The sequence below is a fragment of the Triticum urartu genome, chromosome 4A, assembly GCF_056163025.1.
Source record: "Triticum urartu cultivar PI428250 chromosome 4A, HENAU_Tu73, whole genome shotgun sequence".
Lineage (NCBI taxonomy): Eukaryota > Viridiplantae > Streptophyta > Magnoliopsida > Poales > Poaceae > Triticum > Triticum urartu.
Window position 1 is genome coordinate 127,377,342 of NC_141876.1, and position 22,717 is coordinate 127,400,058.

Here is a 22,717-nt window from a genome sequence, read left to right on the forward strand (position 1 = left end):
ATCTTATCTCCCTCGCCCACCATTTACTAAAAAAGATCAGATCTATATTTAATCTTACCAACAAGTAGAATACACAGACAATGCTAGTGCAGAAGTGTAGCCCATTGCTCTTGTCAGTACATTTTGTCCTGTAACGCTTGTACTTCCAGGGATTGGTAGTTGATTATGTAGCATCAATCTGCATCTTATCTTCATTATCCTCTATCCCTTCCAGTATTATCATATCTATAATTACTCTCTACAAAATGTAGAGTACAGGCAATGCTTATGAAGAAGATTATTTGCTGAAATTCTTGAGTTATCCTTCGCTTGCCATGGAGAAGGGCATTATAAAGCCGGTGTTAACTGTTAATGTAAGTCAGTCCTTCTAAAGCCTTTATCCTCAACTACTGTTTAATTTGCTCATACTCCCTATCGTTTACTGCTGTTTAGTTTGCTGTTTCTACCAAAATGCATGTTCGTAAGAACCGTAAGTTCTAAGTTTTACTTGTAAAACCAAATTCCTTATTCATACCATGCACATTACTTAATACTCCCTATATGTATGCTTGTTTTTGTGGATCTATAATCCAGTGTGTGGTGAAGCAGCCCACGTTTGCACCTTGTCATCTCATGTTTTATCTTACTGATGTGGCTGATGATATGAACAACACGCCATGCACATTATCCAAAATAGATACAATGATTTTCTTTGCCCTTCATCTATGCTTGTTATGTTGACATGGTAATCCAGTAGTGTGGTGAAGCTCCCCGCATTATGAACAATGCCAAATTATGCTATTGATATTCTGAACATACTCTTTATTTTATAATTTGAAATTGGATAGAATTGACAGAACAGTTATCATCTTTGTTTATACACGTGCAAAACCTGTCATCTCTCTGCTTTGTTTCAGGGTGATATGCCTGATGGCATGCACAAGTCTGCTAAAGGTTGTAAGACAAACCCAACATATATTGCAGCAAAGAAGGCAAAACATCTTGAAGATAGCGAGACAACCCCAAAGTCTTGTCTTGATGTAGTGTTCAAGTTACTTGAGACTAACAGTCAGACAAGCTCACAGAATTCATTGTCTGAATCAGTTCAACTTCTTCAGTCCCAAGTTCTAGCAGAAAGGCATTCTGCAACTCAACTTCAACTTGAAGTCCTATCTCTAAGAAATATTGCGGAGAACACCAATGAGAACCTCATCCCTAAACAGCTACACCTGGAAGCTATGACCGACATGCTAGCCGGTCTCACAGCCTTGCTCAGCAGCTTGCATAGCAGTTCACCCGCAAGGCTAACCTTTCTTGAACTGTCTTGGAAGTGGTCTCGGCTCAGTATTATTTTTTTACGCTGCAATGGTGCCCAGTTTTTGTAATCTGCTTCTTCGTTGCGCTTTATGATCACTGATGGCGAACTTTGATGCCCAGTGGATGTAATATACCTTAAATCTTTTATTGTGTAGTGTAGGTTTATTCTTAGTTACTATGCCGTAATTTCTTTATTGTATAGAGTAGGTTTGTTCTTAATCCCTACTAGTTACGCAGCAGCCCGAAATGAACCCCGGCCCATGATTGTGCGAATCAAATCACGAGCTTTTAACAGGCCAAAATTGTCTGGGTCCTTGTTTGGCCCAATCAGATATCGGCTGCGAGCGGGCCGGATGCAAACCGGGCCGTAGTTAGGCCCAACTATATGACAGGCTTTTAACATGCCGAAATTAATATAGGGCCGAAATGTTAAACGGGCCCTTAACATGCCAAAACTAATATCAGGCTGAATTACTAAGTGGGCCTTTAGCAAGTGGGCCCAAAAGCATAGTGTCCAGTTGACGGGCCGAATCTGATATGGGCCATAATTGAGCCCAAAGCCTCTTAAAGGGCCGGACCTGATCTGGGCCGTAATTTGGCCCAGAACGTGCTAGGCTTTTAACAGGCCGGATCTCATATGGGCCACTATTAGGCCCGGAGCGTGGCAGGCCATTAATGGACCGGATCAAATATGGGTCGGCATTTGGCCCAAAACATGGCCGCCAGTTAATGGGTCGGCCTACTAGGGTCCTCAAAATCTCGTGGGCCTACAGCTGGGCCGGCCCATTAATGTCGACGAAATCTCGTGGGCCTTTAGCTGGGCCGGCCCATTATGACCCGCAAGAATCTTGTGGGCCTTTATCTGGGCCGGCCCATTATGGCACACAAAAATCTTGTGGGCCTTTACCTGGGTCGGCCCATTATGGCCCGCAAAATGTTGTGGGCCTTTAGCTGGGCCAGCCCATTATGGTCCGCAAAATCTCATGGGCCTTTAGCTGGGCCGGCCCATTATGGTCCGCAAAATCTTATGGGCCTTTAGTTGGGCCGTCCCATTTAAACTTGTTGGGTCGTGCCACGTGTCGACGTATCATAGGCGCCTTCTGTCTAGTGAGTGGATGACATCTGTCCCGGCGATGAGCCGACACATGTTTCCTCTAGCCAATGATGATTTTACACGTGGAAAATCCCCATTGGTCGGGGCTGTTAATGGGTTATCAGATCCAAAACCCGACCCGATAGTTTAACGGTGTTCCGTTACGGTGGATGCCACGTGTCGGTCACCCTTGACGAAAGCACTTCTGTGACGCGCGATTTATCGTCATGGAAGTGGACACTTCCGTGATGATAATTTTGGTAATGTCATGGAACACTTGTACGACAGCACAGCTATGACTATCTTGATTCTGTCATAAATTTGTCATGGATGTACATGCATGACAAAAAAAGCGACCTACTGTGACAAACACGTATCATCACGGAAGTGTATTTTTTTGTAGTGCATGTGGAGCGCGGGAAGCATTCGCTGGAGCGCGGGAAGCATTCACTAGAGTGCGAGAAGACTAAGTGGAGCACACACACAACCCGAATACTGTAGCTGGTGCCACATGTTATTTATCACACAAGTGTTAACATAAGGAAATGCATGTGTTACTTAATAATCATCGCACACGAGTACTCGCAGACAAATCATGTGCGATACTCCTAGCCACCGCAAGCAACTAGTTTGCATTTTTTAAAGTTTTTCCTACACACAGAATCGCACACGAACTAACTGTATTAACCGTCTGTGTTGTAAATTCTCATCGCAAACAGTTCATCCGAGTCGGCTGTTTGCCATGTATCACACACATCTTGTTAAGTTGAACCGTGATACGTCCATTTTGCATCATGCTTTTATATCGATATTTATTGCATTATGGGCTGTCGTTACACATTATGTCACAATACTTATGCCTATTCTCTCTTATTTTACAAGGTTTACATGAAGAGGGAGAATGCCGGCAGCTAGAATTCTGGGCTGGAAAAGGAGCAAATATTAGAGACCTATTCTGCACAGCTCCAAAAGTCCTGAAACTTCACGGGAGCAAGTTTCAAATATATAAAAAATATTGGGCGAAAGAAGTACCAGAGGGGGGCCACCCACCATCCACGAGGGTGGGGGCGCGCCCCCATGCCTCGTGGGCCCCCTGGCAGCCCACTGATGCCCATCTTCTGCTATATGAGGTCTTTCGTGGAGGAAAAAATCATAAGCTAGCTCACGGGACGAAACTCCACCGCCACGAGGTGGAACCAATCTAGGGCTTCGGTGGAGATGTTCTGCCGGGGAAACTTCCCTCCAGGAGGGGGAAATCATCACCAACGATCCTCTCATCGGGAGGGGGCCAATCTCCATCAATATCTTCACCAGCACCATCTCATCTCAAACCCTAGTTCATCTCTTGTATCCAATCTTTGTCGCAAAGCCTCAGATTGGTACCTGTGGGTTGCTAGTAGTGTTGATTACTCCTTGTAGTTGATGCTAGTTGGTTTATTTGGTGGAAGATCATATGTTCAGATCCTTTATGCATATTAATACCCCTTTGATTATGAACATGAATATGATTTGTGAGTAGTTACGCTTGTTCCTGAGGACATGGGAGAAGTCTTGCTATAAGTAGTCATGTGAATTTGGTATTCGTTCGATATTTTGATGAGATGTATGTTGTCTTTCCTCTAGTGGTGTCATGTAAACGCCGACTACATGACACTTCACCATGTTTGGGCCTAGAGGAGGGTATTGGGAAGTAATAAGTAGATGATGGGTTGCTAGAGTGACACAAGCTTAAACCCTAGTTTATGAGTTGCTTCGTAAGCGGCTGATTTGGATCCATATGTTTCATGCTATGGTTAGGTTTACCTTAATACTTCTGTTGTAGTTGTGGATGCTTGCAATAGGGGTTAATCATAATGGGATGCTTGTCCAAGGAAGGACAGTACTCAAGCACCGGTCCACCCACATATCAAATTATCAAAGTACCGAACGTGAATCATATGAACGTGATGCAAACTAGCTTGACGATAATTCCCATGTGTCCTCAGGAGCGCTTTCCTTTATATAAGAGTTTGTCCAGGCTTGTACTTTGCTACAAAAAGGATTGGGCCATCTTGCTGCATCTTATTTACTTTTATTACTTGTTACCCGTTACAAATTACCTTATCATAAAACTATCTGTTACCGATAATTTCAGTGCTTGTAGAGAATACCTTACTGAAAACTGCTTATCATTTCCTTCTGCTCCTCGTTGGGTTTGACACTCTTACTTATCGAAAGGACTACGATAGATCCCCTACACTTGTGGTTCATCAAGACTCTTTTCTGGCGCCATTGCCGGGGAGTGAAGCGCCTTTGGTAGGTGGAATTTGGTAAGGAAACATTTATATAGTGTGCTAAAATTTACTGTCGCTTGTTACTATGGAACATAATCCTTTGAGGGGCTTGTTTGGGGTATCTTCACCCCGACCAGTAGAGCAAAGAGTTGCTCCTCAACATACTGAACCTACTGAAATGTTTACTTTGAAATTCCTTCGGGTATGATAGAGAAACTGCTAACTAATCCTTTCACAGGTGATAGAACATTGCATCCCGATTTGCACCTAATCTATGTGGATGAAGTTTGTGGATTATTTAAGCTTGCAGGTATGCCCGAAGATGTTATCAAGAAGAAGGTCTTCCCTTTATCTTTGAAGGGAAAGGCATTGACATGGTTTAGGCTATGTGATGATATGGGATCATGGAACTACAACCGATTGAAATTGGAATTTCATCAGAAGTTTTATCCTATGCATCTTGTTCATCGTGATCGTAATTATATATATAAATTTTAGCCTCGCGAAGGAGAAAGCATAGCTCAAGCTTGGGGGAGGCTTAAGTCAATGTTATATTCATGCCCCAATCATGAGCTCTCAAGAGAAATTATTATTCAAATTTTTTATGCTCGGCTTTCTCTCAATGATTGCTCCATGCTCAATACTTCTTGTATTGGTTCTTTTATGATGAAGACTATTGAATTCAAATGGGATTTATTGGAAAGAATTAAATGCAACTCTGAAGATTGGGATCTCGACGAAGGTAAGGAGTTAGGTATAACACCTAAGTTTGATTGTGTTAAAACTTTTATGGATACCGATGCTTTCCGTGAATTTAGCACTAAATATGGACTTGACTCTGAGATAGTAGCTTCTTTCTGTGAATCCTTTGCTACTCATGTTGATCTCCCTAAGGAGAAGTGGTTTAAATATAATCCTCCCATTGAAGTAAAAGTAGTTGCACCTATTAAAGTTGAAGAAAAGACTATCACTTATAATGATCCTGTTGTTCTTGTTGCTTATATTGAGAAACCACCTTTCCCTGTTAGAATAAAGGATCATGCTAAAGCTTCAGCTGTGGTTTGTAAGAGTAATACTAGAGCACCTACACCCTCTGAGCAAATTAAAGTTGAACCTAGTGTTGCTATGGTTAAAGGTCTCTTGGCCGATAATATTGATGGGCATGTTATTTATTTCTGTGATCAAGCTGCTAGAATTGCTAGACCCGATACTAAAAATAAACATAGACCTGTTGTAGGCATGCCTGTTATTTCTGTTAAAATAGGAGATCATTGCTATCATGGCTTATGTGATATGGGTGCTAGTGCAAGTGCAATACCTCATTCCTTATATAAAGAAATTATGCATGATATTGCACCTGCTGAGATAGGGGAAAATGATGTTACTATTAAACTTGCCAATAGAGACACTATTTCACCAGTTGGGATTGTCAGAGATGTTGAAGTCTTGTGTGGGAAAGTTTAATATCCTGCTGATTTTCTTGTTCTTGGTTCCCCACAAGATAACTTTTGTCCCATTATATTTGGTAGACCCTTCTTGAATACTGTTAATGCTAAGATAGACTGCAATAAGGATATTGTTTCTGTTGGTTTAGGGGATATGTCTCATGAGTTTAATTTTGCTAAGTTTCGTAGACAACCCCATGATAAAGAATTGCCTAGTAAATATGAAATTATTGGTCTTGCTTCTATTGCCGTGCCTCCTAATGATCCTTTAGAACAATATTTGTTAGACCATGAAAATGATATGTTTATGAATGAACAAAGGGAAATAGATGAATCATTCTTTAAACAGGGACCTATTTTGAAACACAACTTGCCTGTTGAAATTCTAAGGGATCCTCCTCCACCCAAGGGTGATCCCGTGTTTGAGCTTAAACCTTTACCTGATACTCTTAAATATGCTTATCTTGATGAGAAAGAGATATATCCTGTTATTATTAGTGCTAACCTTTCAGAGCATGAGGAAAAGAAATTATTGAGAACTCTGAAGAAGCACCGTGCTGCTATTGGATATACTCTTGATGATCTTAAGGGCATTAGTCCCACTCTATGCCAGCACAAAATAAAATTGGAAAAGGACGCGAAACCGGTTATTGATCACCAACGATGGTTAAATCCTAAGATGAAAGAAGTGGTAAGAAAAGAAATACTAAAGCTTCTGGAGGCAGGTATAATTTATCCCGTTGTTGATAGTCAGTGGGTAAGCCCTGTCCATTGTGTCCATAAGAAGGGAGGTATTACTGTTGTTCCTAATGATAAAGATGAATTGATCCCACAAAGAATTGTTACAAGTTATAGAATGGTAATTGATTTCCACAAATTAAATAAAGCTACTAAAAAGGATCATTACCCTTTACCTTTTATTGATCAAATGCTAGAAATATTATCCAAAATACACTTTTTTGCTTTCTAGATGGTTATTCTGGTTTCTCTCAAATACTGTGTCAAAATGGGATCAAGAAAAGACAACTTTTACTTGCCCTTTCGGTACCTTTGCTTATAGACGTATGCCTTTTGGTTTATGCAATGCACCTGCTACCTTTCAAAGATGTATGAATGCTATATTCTATGATTTTTGTTAAAAAATTGTTGAGGTATTCATGGATGATTTTTCTGTTTATGGAACTTCTTTTGATGATTGCTTAAGCAACCTTGATCAAGTTTTGTAGAGATATGAAGAAACCAATCTCGTCTTGAATTGGGAGAAGTGCCACTTTATGGTTAATGAAGGTATTGTCTTGGGTCATAAAATTTCTAAAAGAGGTATTGAAGTTGATAAAGCTAAGGTTGATTCTATTGAAAAGATGCCGTGTCCTAAGGACATTAAAGGTATAAGAAGTTTCCTTGGTCATGCCGGTTTTTATAGGAGGTTCATTAAGGACTTCTCTAAAAATTCTCGGCCTATGACTAATCTCTTACAAAAAGATGTTCCTTTTGTTTTTGATGATGATTGTGTAGAAGCATTTGAAATACTTAAGAAAGCTTTGATTTCTGCACCTATTGTTCAGCCTCCTGATTGGAATTTACCATTTGAAATCATGTGTGATGCTAGTGATTATGCTGTAGGGGCTGTTTTAGTACAAAGAGTTGATAAGAAATTAAATGTTATCCAATATGCTAGTAAGACTCTAGACAGTGCTCAAAGAAATTATGCTACTACTGAAAAAGAATTTTTAGTAGTTGTATTTGCTTGTGATAAGTTCAGACCTTATATAGTTGATTCTAAAGTAACTGTTCACACTGATCATGCTGCTATTAAATATCTTATGGAAAAGAAAGATGCTGAACCTAGACTCATTAGATGGGTTCTCTTGATACAAGAATTTGATTTGCATATTATTGATAGAAAGGGAGCTGAGAACCCCGTTGCAGACAACTTATCTAGGTTAGAGAATGTTCTTGATGACCCACTACCTATTGATAATAGCTTTCCTGATGAACAACTAGATGTCATAAATGCTCTCGTATTGCTCCATGGTATGCTGATTATGCTAATTATATTGTTGCTAAATTTATACCACATAGTTTCACATACCAGCAAAAGAAAAAGTTCTTCTATGATTTAAGACATTACTTTTGGGATGACCCACACCTTTATAAATAAGGAGTAGATGGTGTTATTAGACGTTGTGTACCTGAGCATGAACAGGAACAGATCCTACGCAAGTGTCACTCCAAGGCTTATGGAGGACACCACGCTGGAGATAGAACTGCACATAAGGTATTGCAATCCGGTTTTTATTGGCCTACTCTCTTCAAGGATGCCCGTAAGTTTGTCTTGTCTTGTGATGAATGTCAAAGAATTGGTAATATTAGTAGACGTCAAGAAATGCCTATTAATTATCCACTTGTTATTGAACCATTTGATGTTTGGGGCTTTGACTATATGGGACCATTTCCTTCCTCTAATGGTTATACACATATTTTAGTTGCAGTTGATTACGTTACTAAGTGGGTAGAAGCTATTCCAACTAGTAGTGCTGATCATAACACCTCTATTAAGATGCTTAAAGAAGTTATTTTTCTAAGGTTTGGAGTCCCTAGATACTTAATGACTAATGGTGGTTCACATATTATTCATGGTGCCTTTCGTAAAATGCTTTGCTAAGTATGATGTTAATCATAGAATTGCATCTCCTTATCACCCACGGTCTAGTGGTCAAGTAGAATTGAGAAATAGAGAGCTTAAATTAATTTTGCAAAAGACTATTAATAGATCTAGAAATAATTGGTCCAAGAAACTTGATGATGCATTATGGGCTTATAGAACTGCATATAAAAATCCTATGGGTATGTCTCCGTATAAAATGGTTTATGGTAAAGCTTGTCACTTACCTCTCGAACTGGAACATAAGGCATATTGGGCCATTAAAGAGCTCAACTATGATTTCAAACTTGCCGATGAGAGGAGGCTTTTTGACATTATCTCACTTGATGAATGGAGAACCCAGGCCTATGAGAATGCCAAACTATTTAAAGAAAAGGTTAAAAGATGGCATGACAAAAGGATACAAAAACGTGAGTTTAGTGTATGTGATTATGTATTATTATACAACTCTCATTTAAATTTTTTTGCAGGAAAACTCCTCTCTAAATGGGAAGGTCCTTACATCATCGAGGAGGTCTATCGTTCCGGTGCCATAAAAATCAACAACTTCGAAGGCACAAATCCGAGGGTGGTGAACGGTCAAAGAATAAAACATTATATCTCAGGTAATCCTATAAATGTTGAAACTAATGTCATTGAAACTGTAACCCTGGAGGAATACATAAGGGACACTTTCCAGAACGTTTCAGACTCCAAAAAGGAATAGGTATGTGGTACGGTAAGTAAACCGACTCCAAAACAGTTCTAATAGCAATTTTTCTCCGTTTTGAAATATTTAAGAAAATAGGAAAATAAGAAGTAGTCCGGGAAGGACACGAGGCGTCCACGAGGGTGGAGGGCGTGCCCTACCCCCCTGGGCGTGCCCCCTGCCTCGTGGGCACCTCGTGTGCTCTCCGGACTCCGTTTTCTTGCACGATACTTCTTTTGGTCGGTAAAAATTCACTATATAATCTCCTGAAGGTTTTGACCACCGTATCACGCAAATATCCTCTGTCTTTGTTTTAAGATGTTTCTGTTGCAGATTAGAGCAATATGTTATCCCAAGATTCGGAGGGAGAAAGCTATGTGGCTGATTACCTTGCAGATCATAAGGTCTACGGGGACTTGGAGCATTGTGGTTGGACCAGGAGGAAGAAGAAGACTATGAGCCTAGGGGAAAGGAGGAGACGAGCTCATATGAAGATGAAGTCCCATTACCTCAACCTGGGACATGCATGTGGAGTTCAAAAAGTCAAGCCTCCCCAATAGAGCAAAGAAACCTAAGATCGAGTTTATCCCTTTTTGTCTCTTGCATAAGAACAAACAAGAACTATGCAAAAAGATATTAAGCCTTGAGCGGGAGATTGAGGACCTAAGGGAGCAAAATTCTATCCTCAAGCGCAAATTAAGGAAGAAGCACACGCCATCAACAACTCCATCATCACCATCCCCGAAGAAAGATATATAAACACATGGGTATGGGCACTACCCTTGGAACTGCCAAGCTTGGGGGAGTGCCCCGGTATCGTATCACCATCACACTTTTATCTTTACCATTTTTCTTAGTTCGATCCTTTTGGTAATATCTTGATCTAGTAGAATAAAGTTTTAGTATGATCTAGTTTTGAGTTTTGCTTTATGATCCTTCTATGTAATCGAGTCCATGAGCTATATATAATAAAGATTAGTGTTGAGTCAAGGGCTTGATTATCTTACTGTGATCTTGAGGGAATAAAATAAAAGAAAAAGGAATAAAAAAGAAATAAAGGGATCATGTGGATCTTATGGAGAGTAATGACTTCACTTATAAAGAGTATGATGAATAAAAGTTGTTGAGAGTTGACAAACATAGTTTGGTCATCGTTGAAATTAATAGGAAGTAATAAAGAAAGAGAGGTTTTCACATATAAATATACTATCTTGGACATCTTTTATGATTGTGAGCACTCATTAAAATATGACATGCTAAAGAGTTGAGGTTGGACAAGGAAGACAACGTAATGGGTTATGTTTTCTTACATCTGAGATAAATTATATGGTCATGGATCATCCAACATGTTGAGCTTGCCTTTCCCTCTCATGCTAGCCAAATTCTGTGCACCAAGTAGAGATACTACGTGTGCTTCCAAATATCCTTAAACCTAGTTTTTCCATGAGAGTCCACCATATCTACCTATGGATTGAGTAAAATCCTTGAAGTAAGTTGTCATCGTTGCAAGCAATAAAAATTGCTCTCTAAATATGTATGATTTATTAGTGCAGAGAAAATAAGCTTTATACGATCTTGTGATGTGGAAGAAATAAAAGCAATGGAGTGCATAATAAAGGTCCATATCACAAGTGGCAATATAAAGTGATGTTGTTTTGCATTAAGACTTCGTGCATCCAACCATAAAAGCACATGACAACCTCTGCTTCCCTCTGCAAAGGGCCTATCTTTTTATTCTTGTCCTATACTTCATGCAAGAGTCACGGTGATCTTCACCTTTCCTATTTACATTTTATCCTTTGGCAAGCACAATGTGTTGGAAAGATCCTAATATATATATATATATATATATATATATAGCTAATTGGATGTGAGTTTTCATGAACTATTATTGTTGACATTACCCTTGAGGTAAAAGGTTGGGAGGCAAAACTATAAGCCCCTATCTTTCTCTGTGTCCGATTAAAACTTCATAACCATAAATATCGCGTGAGTGTTAGCAATTGTGAAAGACTAAATGATGGTTGAGTATGTGGACTTGCTGAAAAGCTCTTATTGACTCTTTCTGATGTTATGATAAATTGCAATTGCCTCAATGACTGAGATTATAGTTTGTTGATTCTCAATGAAGTTTCTGATTCATACTTGAAATTGTGATTGAATTGTTACTTTAGCATAAGAGATCATATGACAATATATGTATATGTTGTTGTTCTAAGAATGATCATGATGCCCTCATATCCGTATTTTATTTTTTATCGACACCTCTATCTCTAAACATGTGGACATATTTATCGATATCGGCTTTCACTTGAGGACAAGCGAGGTCTAAGCTTGGGGGAGTTGATACATCCATTTTGCATCATGCTTTTATATCGATATTTATTGCATTATGGGCTGTTATTACACATTATGTCACAATACTTATGCCTATTCTCTCTTATTTTACAAGGTTTACATGAAGAGGGAGAATGCCGGCAGCTGGAATTATGGGCTCTCCATCGCAAACGTTTTGCACCTTTTGACGGTTTTCATACACCACCGTTTGCGATTACTGCATCGCACACAGTTTCTCGAAGGGTCTCTGATCATAGTGTCGCGTTAGCAGCATCCTGCAGTAGTGCATGATCATGTAGTTGACATCGTATTTGTGGCAAAGCTACCGTTCATAATTCTTTCATACATGTCACTCTTGATTCATTGCATATCCCGGTACACCGCCGGAGGCATTCACATAGAGTCATATTTTGTTCTAAGTATCGAGTTGTAATTCTTGAGTTGTAAGTAAATAAAAGTGTGGTGATCTTCATTATTAGAGCAGTGTCCCATGTGAGTAAGGGATGATGGAGACTATGATTCCCCCACAAGTTGGGATGAGATTCCGGACAAAAAAGAGGTCATAAAAAAAGAGAAAAAAGGCCCAAATAAAAAATGAGAGAAAAATAGAGAAGGGGTAATGCTACTATCCTTTTACCACACTTGTGCTTCAAAGTAGCACCATGATCTTCATGATAGAGAGTCTCATATTTTGTCACTTTCATATACTTGTGGGAATTTTTCATTATAGAACTTGGCTTGTATATTCCAATAATGGGCTTCCTCAAAACGCCCTAGGTATTCGTGAGCAAGCGAGTTGGATGCACACCCACTTAGTTTCTTTTTGAGCTTTCATACACTTATAGCTCTAGTGCATCCGTTACATGGCAATCCCTACTCACTCACATTGATATCTATTGATGGGCATCTCCATAGCCCGTTGATACGCCTAGTTGATGTGAGACTATCTTCTCCTTTTTGTCTTCTCCACAACCATCATTCTATTCCACCTACAGTGCTATATCCATGGCTCACACTCATGTATTGCGTGAAGATTGAAAAAGTTTGAGAACATCAAAAGTATGAAACAATTGCTTGGCTTGTCATCGGGGTTGTGCATGATTTAAATATTTTGTGGGATGAAGATAGAGCATAGCCAGACTACATGATTTTGTAGGGATAACTTTCTTTGGCCATGTTATTTTGAGAAGACAAAATTGCTGGGACTAACCTATTAACCGGAGGCCCAGTGCCAGTTGCTGTTTTTTTTGCCTATTTCAGTGTTTCACAGAAAAGGAATATCAAACGGAATCCAAACGGAATGAAACCTTCGCGAGGATCTTTTTTGAAACAAATGAAATCCAGGAGACTTGGAGTGGACGTCAAGGAAGCAACGAGGTGGCCACGAGGTAGGGCGGTGCACCCCCCACCCTCATGGGCCCCTTGTAGCTCCACCGACCTACTTCCATCGCCTATATATACTCTTATACCCTGAAAACATCCAAGGGAGCCACGAAACCACTTTTCCACCGCCGCAACCTTCTGTACCCGTGAGAGCCCATCTGGGAACCTTTTTTGGTGATCTGCCGGAGGGGGATTCGATCACGGAGGGCTTCTACATCAACACCATAGCCTCTCTGATGATGTGTGAGTAGTTTACCATAGACCTTCGGGTCCATAGTTATTAGCTAGATGGCTTCTTCTCTCTCTTTGGATCTCAATACAAAGTTCTCCTCGATGTTCTTGGAGATCTATTTGATGTAATTCTTTTTGCGGTGTGTTTGTCGAGATCCGATGAATTGTGGGTTTATGATTAAGATTATCTATAAACAATATTTGATTCTTCTCTGAATTCTTATATGCATGATTTGATATCTTTGCAAGTCTCTTCGAATTATCAGTTTGGTTTGGCCTACTAGATTGATCTTTCTTGCAACGGGAGAAGTGCTTAGCTTTGGGTTCAATCTTGCGGTGTCCTTTCCTAGTGACAGCAGGGGCAGCAAGGCACGTATTGTATTGTATTGTTGCCATCGAGGATAAAAAAATGGGGTTTATATCATATTGCTTGAGTTTATCCCTCTACATCATGTCATCTTGCCGAACGCGTTACCCTGTTCTTATGAACTTAATACTCTAGATGCATGCTGCATAGCGGTCGATGTCTGGAGTAATAGTAGTAGATGCAGAATCGTTTTGGTCTAGTTGACACGGACGTGATGCCTATGTTCATGATCATGCCTAGATATCATCATAACTATGCTCTTTTCTATCAATTGCTCGGCAGTAATTTGTTCACCCACCATAATATATGCTATCTTGAGAGAAGTCACTAGTGAAACCTATGGCCCCCGGGTCTACTTTACATCATATTAGTTTCCCGTCAACTAGCTATTTCTGCCGCCGTTTATTTTGCAATCTTTATTTTCCAATCTATACAACAAAAATACTAAAAATATTTATCTTATTATCTTTATCAGATCTCACTTTTGCAAGTGGTCGTGAAGGGATTGACAACCCCTTTATCACGTTGGTTGCAAGGTTCTTATTTATTTGTGCAGGTACTAGGCGACTTGCGTGTAGTCTCGTACTGAATTGATACCTTGGTTCTCAAAAACTGAGGGAAATACTTACGCTACTTTGCTGCATCACCCTTTCCTCTTTAAGGGAAAACCAACGCATACTCAAGGGGTAGCATTCATCGGGAGGGGTGTGGCTTACCGCAAAACGGGACTCCATGGGCTACTGTTCATCTCCACCGTCGACCTCCTCCAGCCTCCACGAGTTACTGTTCATCCACCGTCGACCTCCTCCAGCCTCCACCTGCGACTGTTCATCCACAGGCTCCTGTTCATCCAGCCTCCACCGCTCCTCCATCGGCTACTATTCAACCAACCCTCTCCACGGGGTCCTGTTCAACCACCCCTCCACGGGCTACTATTCATCCAGCCCTCCACTGGCTACTATTCAACCAGCCCTCCACGGGGTCCTCTTCATCCAGCCCTCCACTGGGTCCTATTCATCCACCCCCAACCGGCTCGATCGGGATCCTGTTCATCTAGCGGCAATGGCCTCTACTACCACGGGGTCCTGTTCATCCAACCCCCACCGGGAACTGTTATCCAAATACCCAACAACACTCACTGTTCATCAAGAGGCAGCAGGTTCGATCAGCTTCAGTTAGCAGTAGTAGTGAAGGAATCGCTTGATCGGATTCAGTTAATAGCCAGATCGATCGATCGCTTGAGTTCAGTAACACGTAGCCTGCAGTGCAATCGCTTGGGTTCAGTAGGCGAACGCCTTGCTCGAGTTCAATTAGAGCCCAACGCCTCGCACCCACGCGCATACGTGTACGAGAGAAACGCGCATCGCTCGGCCCCGACCACCCATCGTAACCGGGAACTCCCCGATATTTTCCTCGCCCTCGCTTCTACCACGGTTTTTCCCGTCATGGACGGCCCAAAGAATGTCATGCAGCCGCGTCTCCGGCCCGCCCAAGACGAAAATCCCATTTTTGTCATAAAATTAGGAGCCTGCCACATCTATGATGATACCGGATTTTGTCACAATTATCGTCATAAAAGTGTCATAAGCATGACAGAAAAAAATTCGTTCGGCCCAAAATGTCACGGATGTGTCTTTTTTTATAGTGAAGGTAAAGTTCCATGAAGAGTTTTCCAGACAAATATTTTTACCTTTGTCGAACAGTCCAAGCTCCAAATTCTTTGCCACACACTTCCGACATGCATTGTTCCTTATCCATTTGGTCGACGTAGGTTACCCCCAAATTTGTGACCCCAGTCAACATAATATGAGATTTCATGGAAAACCTAATTTTTTGTCATACCCCATGCAACAAAGTCCTCCACATCATAATTGAGAAGTAGAATGGCTAAGCTTTAGTGAACATCCACCTGCTAGAAGGTTTTCCTCACCAATTCCTCATCCCACTGGTTAGTACTAGGATCAATCAAGTCCTTTGCTTTTGATATGATATGGTTGCCATGTACAATAACAACTTTTATGTTACATGAACCATGAATCAATGGGTCATCCCATATATTGATTTCTGCCCATCACCCACTCTCCAGATGCACCCATGTTTCAGAGTGTTCACCCCTGCCATAATACTTTGCCTAGTGAAGGAAGCTCCCTTTTCTAATTTAGCATTGAGCAAATCTCCATCAGGAAAATACTTTGCCTTCAGAACAGTACCGCACGAAGAATCTGGATTATCTATTAACCTCCATGCTTATTTTGCTAGAAGAGCCAAATTAAAACGGTGGATGTCTCTAAACCCCATACCTCCTTTGCACTTCGGCCACACAATTTTCACCATGCCATTCAATGCATTCTCTTTTGGTTATCACCGCGCCCACCAATAGTGCGACATCGACCTCACGTCCACCAGCACAGGCGGAAGATAGGTCGCGGACTCCTCTGGGGATGAGTAGGGCGTCTGAGGTGGCAGGGCCTTATGTCCCAAGTGGGTCGGTCCGTCTCCCATGTCCTACTCTTACTCACTGGAGACCGGACCTTCACTTCACGGGTCTTAAACCCCATCTGCGCTCATGGAGACGGCGAGGACGTGGTCGCCGATGTGGAATACAAAGGAAGTGGACGACGGGCGTCGCCGTATGATAGGTTTAGGTTCGGCCGCTCTCCCTTTTTAAAGAAAAATGTCCTAATTGTAATGAATGTGTTCCTGTTTATATGGAAATTTGTCGGATTTGCATGAATTACGTCCGGTTTATTTAAACCTTGTTTGAAATGTATGCGAGTAACATTGGATGACTGGCTCCCGTATCCATATCCACGGAGTAGTACCCCCTATCCGCGGACAGATGCGGGAGAAAATTTAGGGATCAGTGTTGAAGATACCCTTAATGGGTTGTAACTACTCCCTCCGTCCGAAATTAGACGACGCTCAAACGGATGTATTTAGGTGCATTTTAGTGCTTGATACATCCATTTGTGTGTCAACTAATTCCGAACGAAGGAAGTATTTAAGAGGAAGTGTCCTCGTCGCCATCATCTCGTCGACCCGACCACAAAATCAAAACTAATAGCATATAGAGCCGGACTCCCCAAATTAATTGGGCGGACGCAAGGCCACCAACCGGACATGAGAGAAGGAATTTTTTTGACCTAACTGGACCCCTCAAAGCTCCTTAAATGTCCGGGCTGTCTGGCGCTTCTCATACTGGCCTCGTATATGAGATGAGTATGAAGAGTGTCGCGTCAGTGGTCCTGCGTCCGCCGCGTATGATTTGACCCACCACGGAGCATCCTTTTTCCTTTCTTTATTATTTCTTTTCTTTCCTTCTCTTTCTTCACCAATCATATGCATGTGAGCGTACCTATAAAGAAAAAAGTGAAAAATATGAGTGCAGACAAATAGGAAGTCAGAACAAATACATCCGAATACTAACTAGGCGCGTCCACATACGTTTGAGGGCCGCCCAATCGGACGGCCGTAGATGCCCCAAAAGAAATAAGAACCTAACAGTAAAACTGAAAAATGAAAGGAGTGAGTCTCCACTCTCCTGGCTACCTATGAGGTGGGTCTCCACCCTTCTGGGCTCTGGCTGCCGACGAGGCCGCCGGACGAGAGAGAGAGAGAGGAGTGAATCCTTGGGTGACGGCTAATGCTAGGAAAAGGCGACCGTGGACACAAGTAAAGCGTCCAGTCCCCCCCCCCCCCCCCCCACACACAGAGGATCCCGAGCACAACTGTCTTCTTCCACATCACTAGGTCCACCTGGGCGACTAGAAACAGCAGAGCATAGCTAGCAGACACGCACAAGAGACAGCCATGTGGGGCCCGAGATACAGACTGTGCGTACATCCTTCCTTCATCCTCCTCCACCACCACTCCTCCCCTCCCCTGTTTCCGCTCCGCCCCCGGTAAACCCCCATCCCGTCCCGATCCCACCACCACCCCTCCCCGGAGGAATCTTTGCTCCCTCCCACTTATATAAACCCCTCTCCGCCACTCCACTCTCCCAGATCTACATCCTCCCTCCACCCCGTCTCGCCGGCCGCCCGGCCGCCCCCCAATCGTGCGTCGGACGAGGTGCGTACCCAGTTTGTCGTGTCTTCGATACAACCGAAGCTCCTCCCACCCTCTTTCTATCCATTTCTGCGATCGATCTAACCCACGCGAGCATCCCCGGCTGCTCTCCACCAGGCCACGGCGATGGATCTCCTCGCGGCCGCCCGGCCCCAGTGGCTCCTCGCCGGCGCAGCGCTGCTGCTCGCCACCGTCGCCTTCCTCAGGGTCCTCCTCGGCCCCGGCGGCGGCGGCAGGCGGGCGCCGCCGACGATCCCGGGGGCGCCCGTCGTGGGCGGGCTGCTGCGCTTCCTGCGGGGCCCCATCCCGCTCATCCGGGCCGAGTACGCCCGCCTCGGCCCCGTCTTCACCGTCCCCATCCTCACCCGCCGGATCACCTTCCTCATCGGCCCCGACGTCTCGGCGCACTTCTTCAAGAGCAACGAGTCCGACATGAGCCAGCAGGAGGTCTACCGCTTCAACGTCCCCACCTTCGGCCCCGGGGTCGTCTTCGACGTCGACTACCAGGTCAGGCAGGAGCAGTTCAGGTTCTTCACCGAGGCGCTCAGGGCCAACAAGCTCCGCAGCTACGTCGACCAGATGGTTGCCGAGGCCGAGGTCAGCTCTATTCTCTTCCTTCCTTCCTTCCCCTGTTTTGTACGTAATTCTCAAGTGAGATGCTTCTTCTTGGGTTTGAATGAGTGCATCATAGTCAGAGGGGAAAACAACACTTCGTATGTGACTTTTTATCCTTACTATGGAATGCGCTAGCAAAGGAAGATGTAGGATGTTTGATGTGCCTAATTTGCCGATGCTTATGTTAATTGAAGATAAATATCAGTGGGGATTTTGATGATTCCAGTGGCCTGCTCGGTCACCAGTATTCATTTGAATGCAAATATGCATTTCGCGTATGATCAGAACTTAGAATAATGTGTTGCACGCATAGGTTTGATATATCTGGATTTCTGGATCAAAGGAAATATTTGGTAATACAATTGTAGCGCACCGTGGTGAGTAAGAGAAATCAATGCTTGCGGCAAGTTCTCCAATACAATAGTAGCACTGGAGTACCATAACTGAAGCTTGTTATTCCAGTGCCTAGTTGGCTAGTTGCTTGTTTTGCAAGCATTTTTGTGTCTTTTTTTTAGCATTTTTGTGTCTGAAAGGTGAAAATTATGATATAGTATGATACTAGAATCACAGTGTCAACCATTTCTCTCTATGTAAGTAGCATTTATCGTCGTAGTTTATTGAACTATGCTTGCTCCAATTTTGGCATCCTGCACAACCAACAGTCGGTCTAACTTGTCTTGCAAAGTTGTATGGAAATGTAAGTGTGCACTTCTGATCAGAACCTTGTAAAAAGCTTGACTCGGGCCTGCATTTAAGGACTCCTTATGAACTCGCTGCTGAAACAGAACAAGTTTTATGTAAGCATTAACATGAACAGCATGGTTTGTTAGTATACACCTGTACACATACTGCAGCGGGAGATCTGCAGAATCTCACCTCCCTTGCAACTAGTTTCATAATACTGATTGTCACCCTTATTTACAATGACAAAGTTTGCTACATTTTCTATACAGCCTATGCTGCTATATGACCAGTATGATATTTTTTATAGAAATCATTGTCATCCTAATAGTAAACAAAGAGTTTGCACAAATAACATGGGTCATCTTCTCAATCAGTTGCTCCACATTTGATTTAACATTTGCTATTCTTCCATGCTAGCATTTAATTTGTTTGTCAAGATAAGTCATATATGCTATTCAATTATTTTTGTTGTTGTATAGGTTCGTTTGTTCTGGCCATTTTTTTGGGTGATTAATATCATCTGTGAATCCAATCCACCTGCAGGAGTACTTCTCAAAGTGGGGAGAAAGCGGCACTGTGGATCTGAAGTATGAATTGGAGCACCTCATCATACTGACTGCTAGCCGATGCTTGTTGGGAAGGGAAGTGCGAGAAAAGTTGTTTGATGATGTTTCTGCTCTCTTCCATGATCTTGACAATGGGATGCAGCCAATCAGTGTCATCTTTCCCTACCTCCCAATCCCTGCACACCGTCGCCGTGACCAGGCACGGACACGTTTGGCGGAGATCTTCGCCACCATCATCAAGTCCCGCAAGGCCTCTGGACAGTCCGAGGAAGACATGCTGCAGTGCTTCATTGATTCCAAGTACAAGAATGGCCGCCAGACCACAGAAAGTGAGGTGACTGGGCTACTTATCGCAGCCCTGTTTGCTGGACAGCACACTAGCTCGATCACCTCAACCTGGACTGGGGCCTACCTGCTCAAGTTCCAGCAGTACTTTGCAGAGGCTGTAGAGGAGCAGAAGGAGGTCATGAAGAGGCATGGTGACAAGATCGATCATGACATCTTGGCAGAGATGGATGTCCTCTACCGGTGCATCAAGGAGGCGCTCCGGCTCCACCCGCCGCTGATCATGCTGCTTCGCCAATCACACTCTGACTTCAGCGTGACCACGAGGGAAGGCAAAGAGTTTGATATCCCCAAGGGCCACATTGTCGCAACATCTCCTGCTTTCGCTAACAGGCTCCCCCATATCTTCAAGAACCCGGACTCGTATGACCCTGACCGGTTTGCGGCTGGGAGGGAGGAGGACAAGGTTGCGGGTGCCTTCTCGTACATCTCCTTTGGGGGTGGCAGGCACGGGTGCCTCGGTGAGCCCTTCGCGTACCTGCAGATCAAGGCGATATGGACACACCTCCTGAGGAACTTTGAGTTTGAGCTGGTCTCACCGTTCCCTGAGAACGACTGGAATGCGATGGTCGTCGGCATCAAGGGCGAGGTAATGGTCAACTACAAGCGGCGGAAGCTCGTCGTCGACAACTAGAGAGCGGGTGGTCCCATAGGGGACGTGGGGTGTTTGCTTCTGTATTTCTTCCATTTACGTTTTGTTGTCCGCACGCCAACCTGTAGGGTATATCTATCTTCACCATTGTTTAGGGTACTGTGATTTGCTTCCAGTGATTTAGCCGTGTAGCATCAGAATGTTGTTTCTCTTTCCTTTCATCTTTGCTGTTGTCCACTCTCTTAGACGGGTTCAGACATAAAATGTGAACAGACAACACTATGTAAGGAACACAACAACTGTGACAGTTCATTCAAAATGCACTTCTTGCTTTTGCTCACTGAAATGTACCTTTGTGTATTACTGTAGCTTTTATCTTTCAGAAATGGAGAATGTGACGATGTGACGTCAGCCTTGAGAGAAAGAAATCCAGATCACCCCCTGGGGTTTCACAAATCGGCTAATTCACCCCCTAAGCTCTAAAACCAGTTAAGTAACCCCCTGAGGTCTCAAATACCAGTCAAATCACCCCCTCGCTCTGATTATAGTGGTTTCTGCAGGTGGTTTTGCTTGCGCGGCGTTGGACGACTGCCACGTCTGCTTGATGGGGTGGGTCTAGTTAACTGCTCCTCCTGTTTTGGCCTTGTCTCCCTTCTTTCCTTTGACGATGCGGCGGCAGCCGGCAGAGCAAAACCAGCCAATGCCAAACCAATCAAAGATTCTACAGTGAAATAAAACTGACCTTGTAGTTCAAGCATGCTGGGGATCATGCTATATTTTCTGGTACACGGCTGACTCCTATGCAGTTTCGGTCAGCTAATACAACACTGAGAATACTGCCAATTCACATAGAAAATGAGCAACATCATACAGCCCAAATACCGCTAATTTGAAAAGGAAAATTAAGAAGCAGGACATAGCCAAAATTCAGCAATAGTTCCACATTACATTCACTACTTTTTATTATCCTGTGTTGTTCAGGCTTCAGGCTACATGGACGACATGGTGGGGCAAAAATCTGTTTCAAGAGATTGTGCTGGCACTTTTTTTTTGCTAGGCTACACAGCTTGCTCCCGAAGGCGTGTCTCAGGGTTTCCCTTGGCATGTGAGAAGCATCTTCCTGAACCTGAAGTGTTCAGGAGCCACTGATTCTGAATCGCCCTGTATCTGAACATTTCTCGGTGTGGTATCTGTATGCAGTCCCAGTTTTATTGGAAAATACAGAACGCATTCCAGTGCACTTCAAAGTGATATAGCATGTCAGCAGTGGCGCTGGGAGCATAATATTGTTATGGTTTTACTAACCTTGCCATGGTTTCTTGTGAAGAAAATTATCTCCTGTGGGTTTAGTAATCCGCACGGGGTGGGGGGAGCATGCTGACAATCATCAGAAAAATTGTGAACTCGTATACCAAATGAGCAATGCTAGGCCGACGACAAAACTTGAACGATCAGCGCACGACGATAAAATCCAGCCAAGGAATCTTGTGCACAGCCGTGCAATGTCCGCTCGATTGTTTGGTCGTGCATAAATCAGCCACAATCTATTGTGTGTGGAGCAATTTTGATACCAAATAGAAGAAACGAATCTTTACTTTGCACCGTCTCAGGTTCTTATTCACCAGCTGTAATTTTTCATCTTCATTCGCACGAAAAAGTTACATCTTCACTGGATTTTTTGCTGCTTTGTAAATGTGTGTACAGTATGGCCTGAAAGCCTGCCTGTGAATATACTTCCACATAGACCTAACAGAAAACTTTACAGATTTTCCAAAAGCCAAGACACTTGATCCGCCTGATGGGTCAGCTGAATCCATCTCCATTCTCTCCAACTCTAATGTTCTTCATCATACAAGTCAAGCAAGTTCAGAATGCTACTTCCTCTGTTCCAAATTATAAGATGTTTTGGTAGGCTAAAACAGCGTAACAAAACGTCTTATAATTTGGGACGGAGGCAGTACATTTTAAACTTTCGCGCAGCACACCTGAAAACTGCATCTACTCACCGAATATTGTTTTAAAGCTGAGAGAAAGTAACTTCAGTGGTGCACTAAAATAACCTCCAACCA

General features: G+C 42.9%; 1 protein-coding gene across 1 annotated transcript; it reads left to right on the top strand.

Moving 5' to 3' along the window:
* The first annotated feature begins 17,676 nt into the window (after positions 1-17,676).
* On the top strand, positions 17,677-20,988 carry LOC125551117 (obtusifoliol 14-alpha demethylase). Its single transcript, XM_048714272.2, has 3 exons — positions 17,677-17,849; positions 17,964-18,443; positions 19,689-20,988. The coding sequence occupies exons 2-3, from the start codon at positions 17,973-17,975 to the stop codon at positions 20,688-20,690; spliced, it is 1,473 nt and encodes a 490-aa protein (XP_048570229.1). The 5' UTR covers positions 17,677-17,849; positions 17,964-17,972; the 3' UTR covers positions 20,691-20,988.
* The last annotated feature ends 1,729 nt before the right edge of the window (positions 20,989-22,717 follow it).

Excerpts from the sequence above, each read along its gene's own strand:
- LOC125551117 (XM_048714272.2), top strand. The coding sequence starts at position 17,973 with ATGGATCTCCTCGCGGCCGCCCGGCCCCAGTGGCTCCTCGCCGGCGCA. Across the intron at positions 18,444-19,688 it reads AGATGGTTGCCGAGGCCGAG|GAGTACTTCTCAAAGTGGGG; the intron begins GTCAGCTCTATT and ends ATCCACCTGCAG.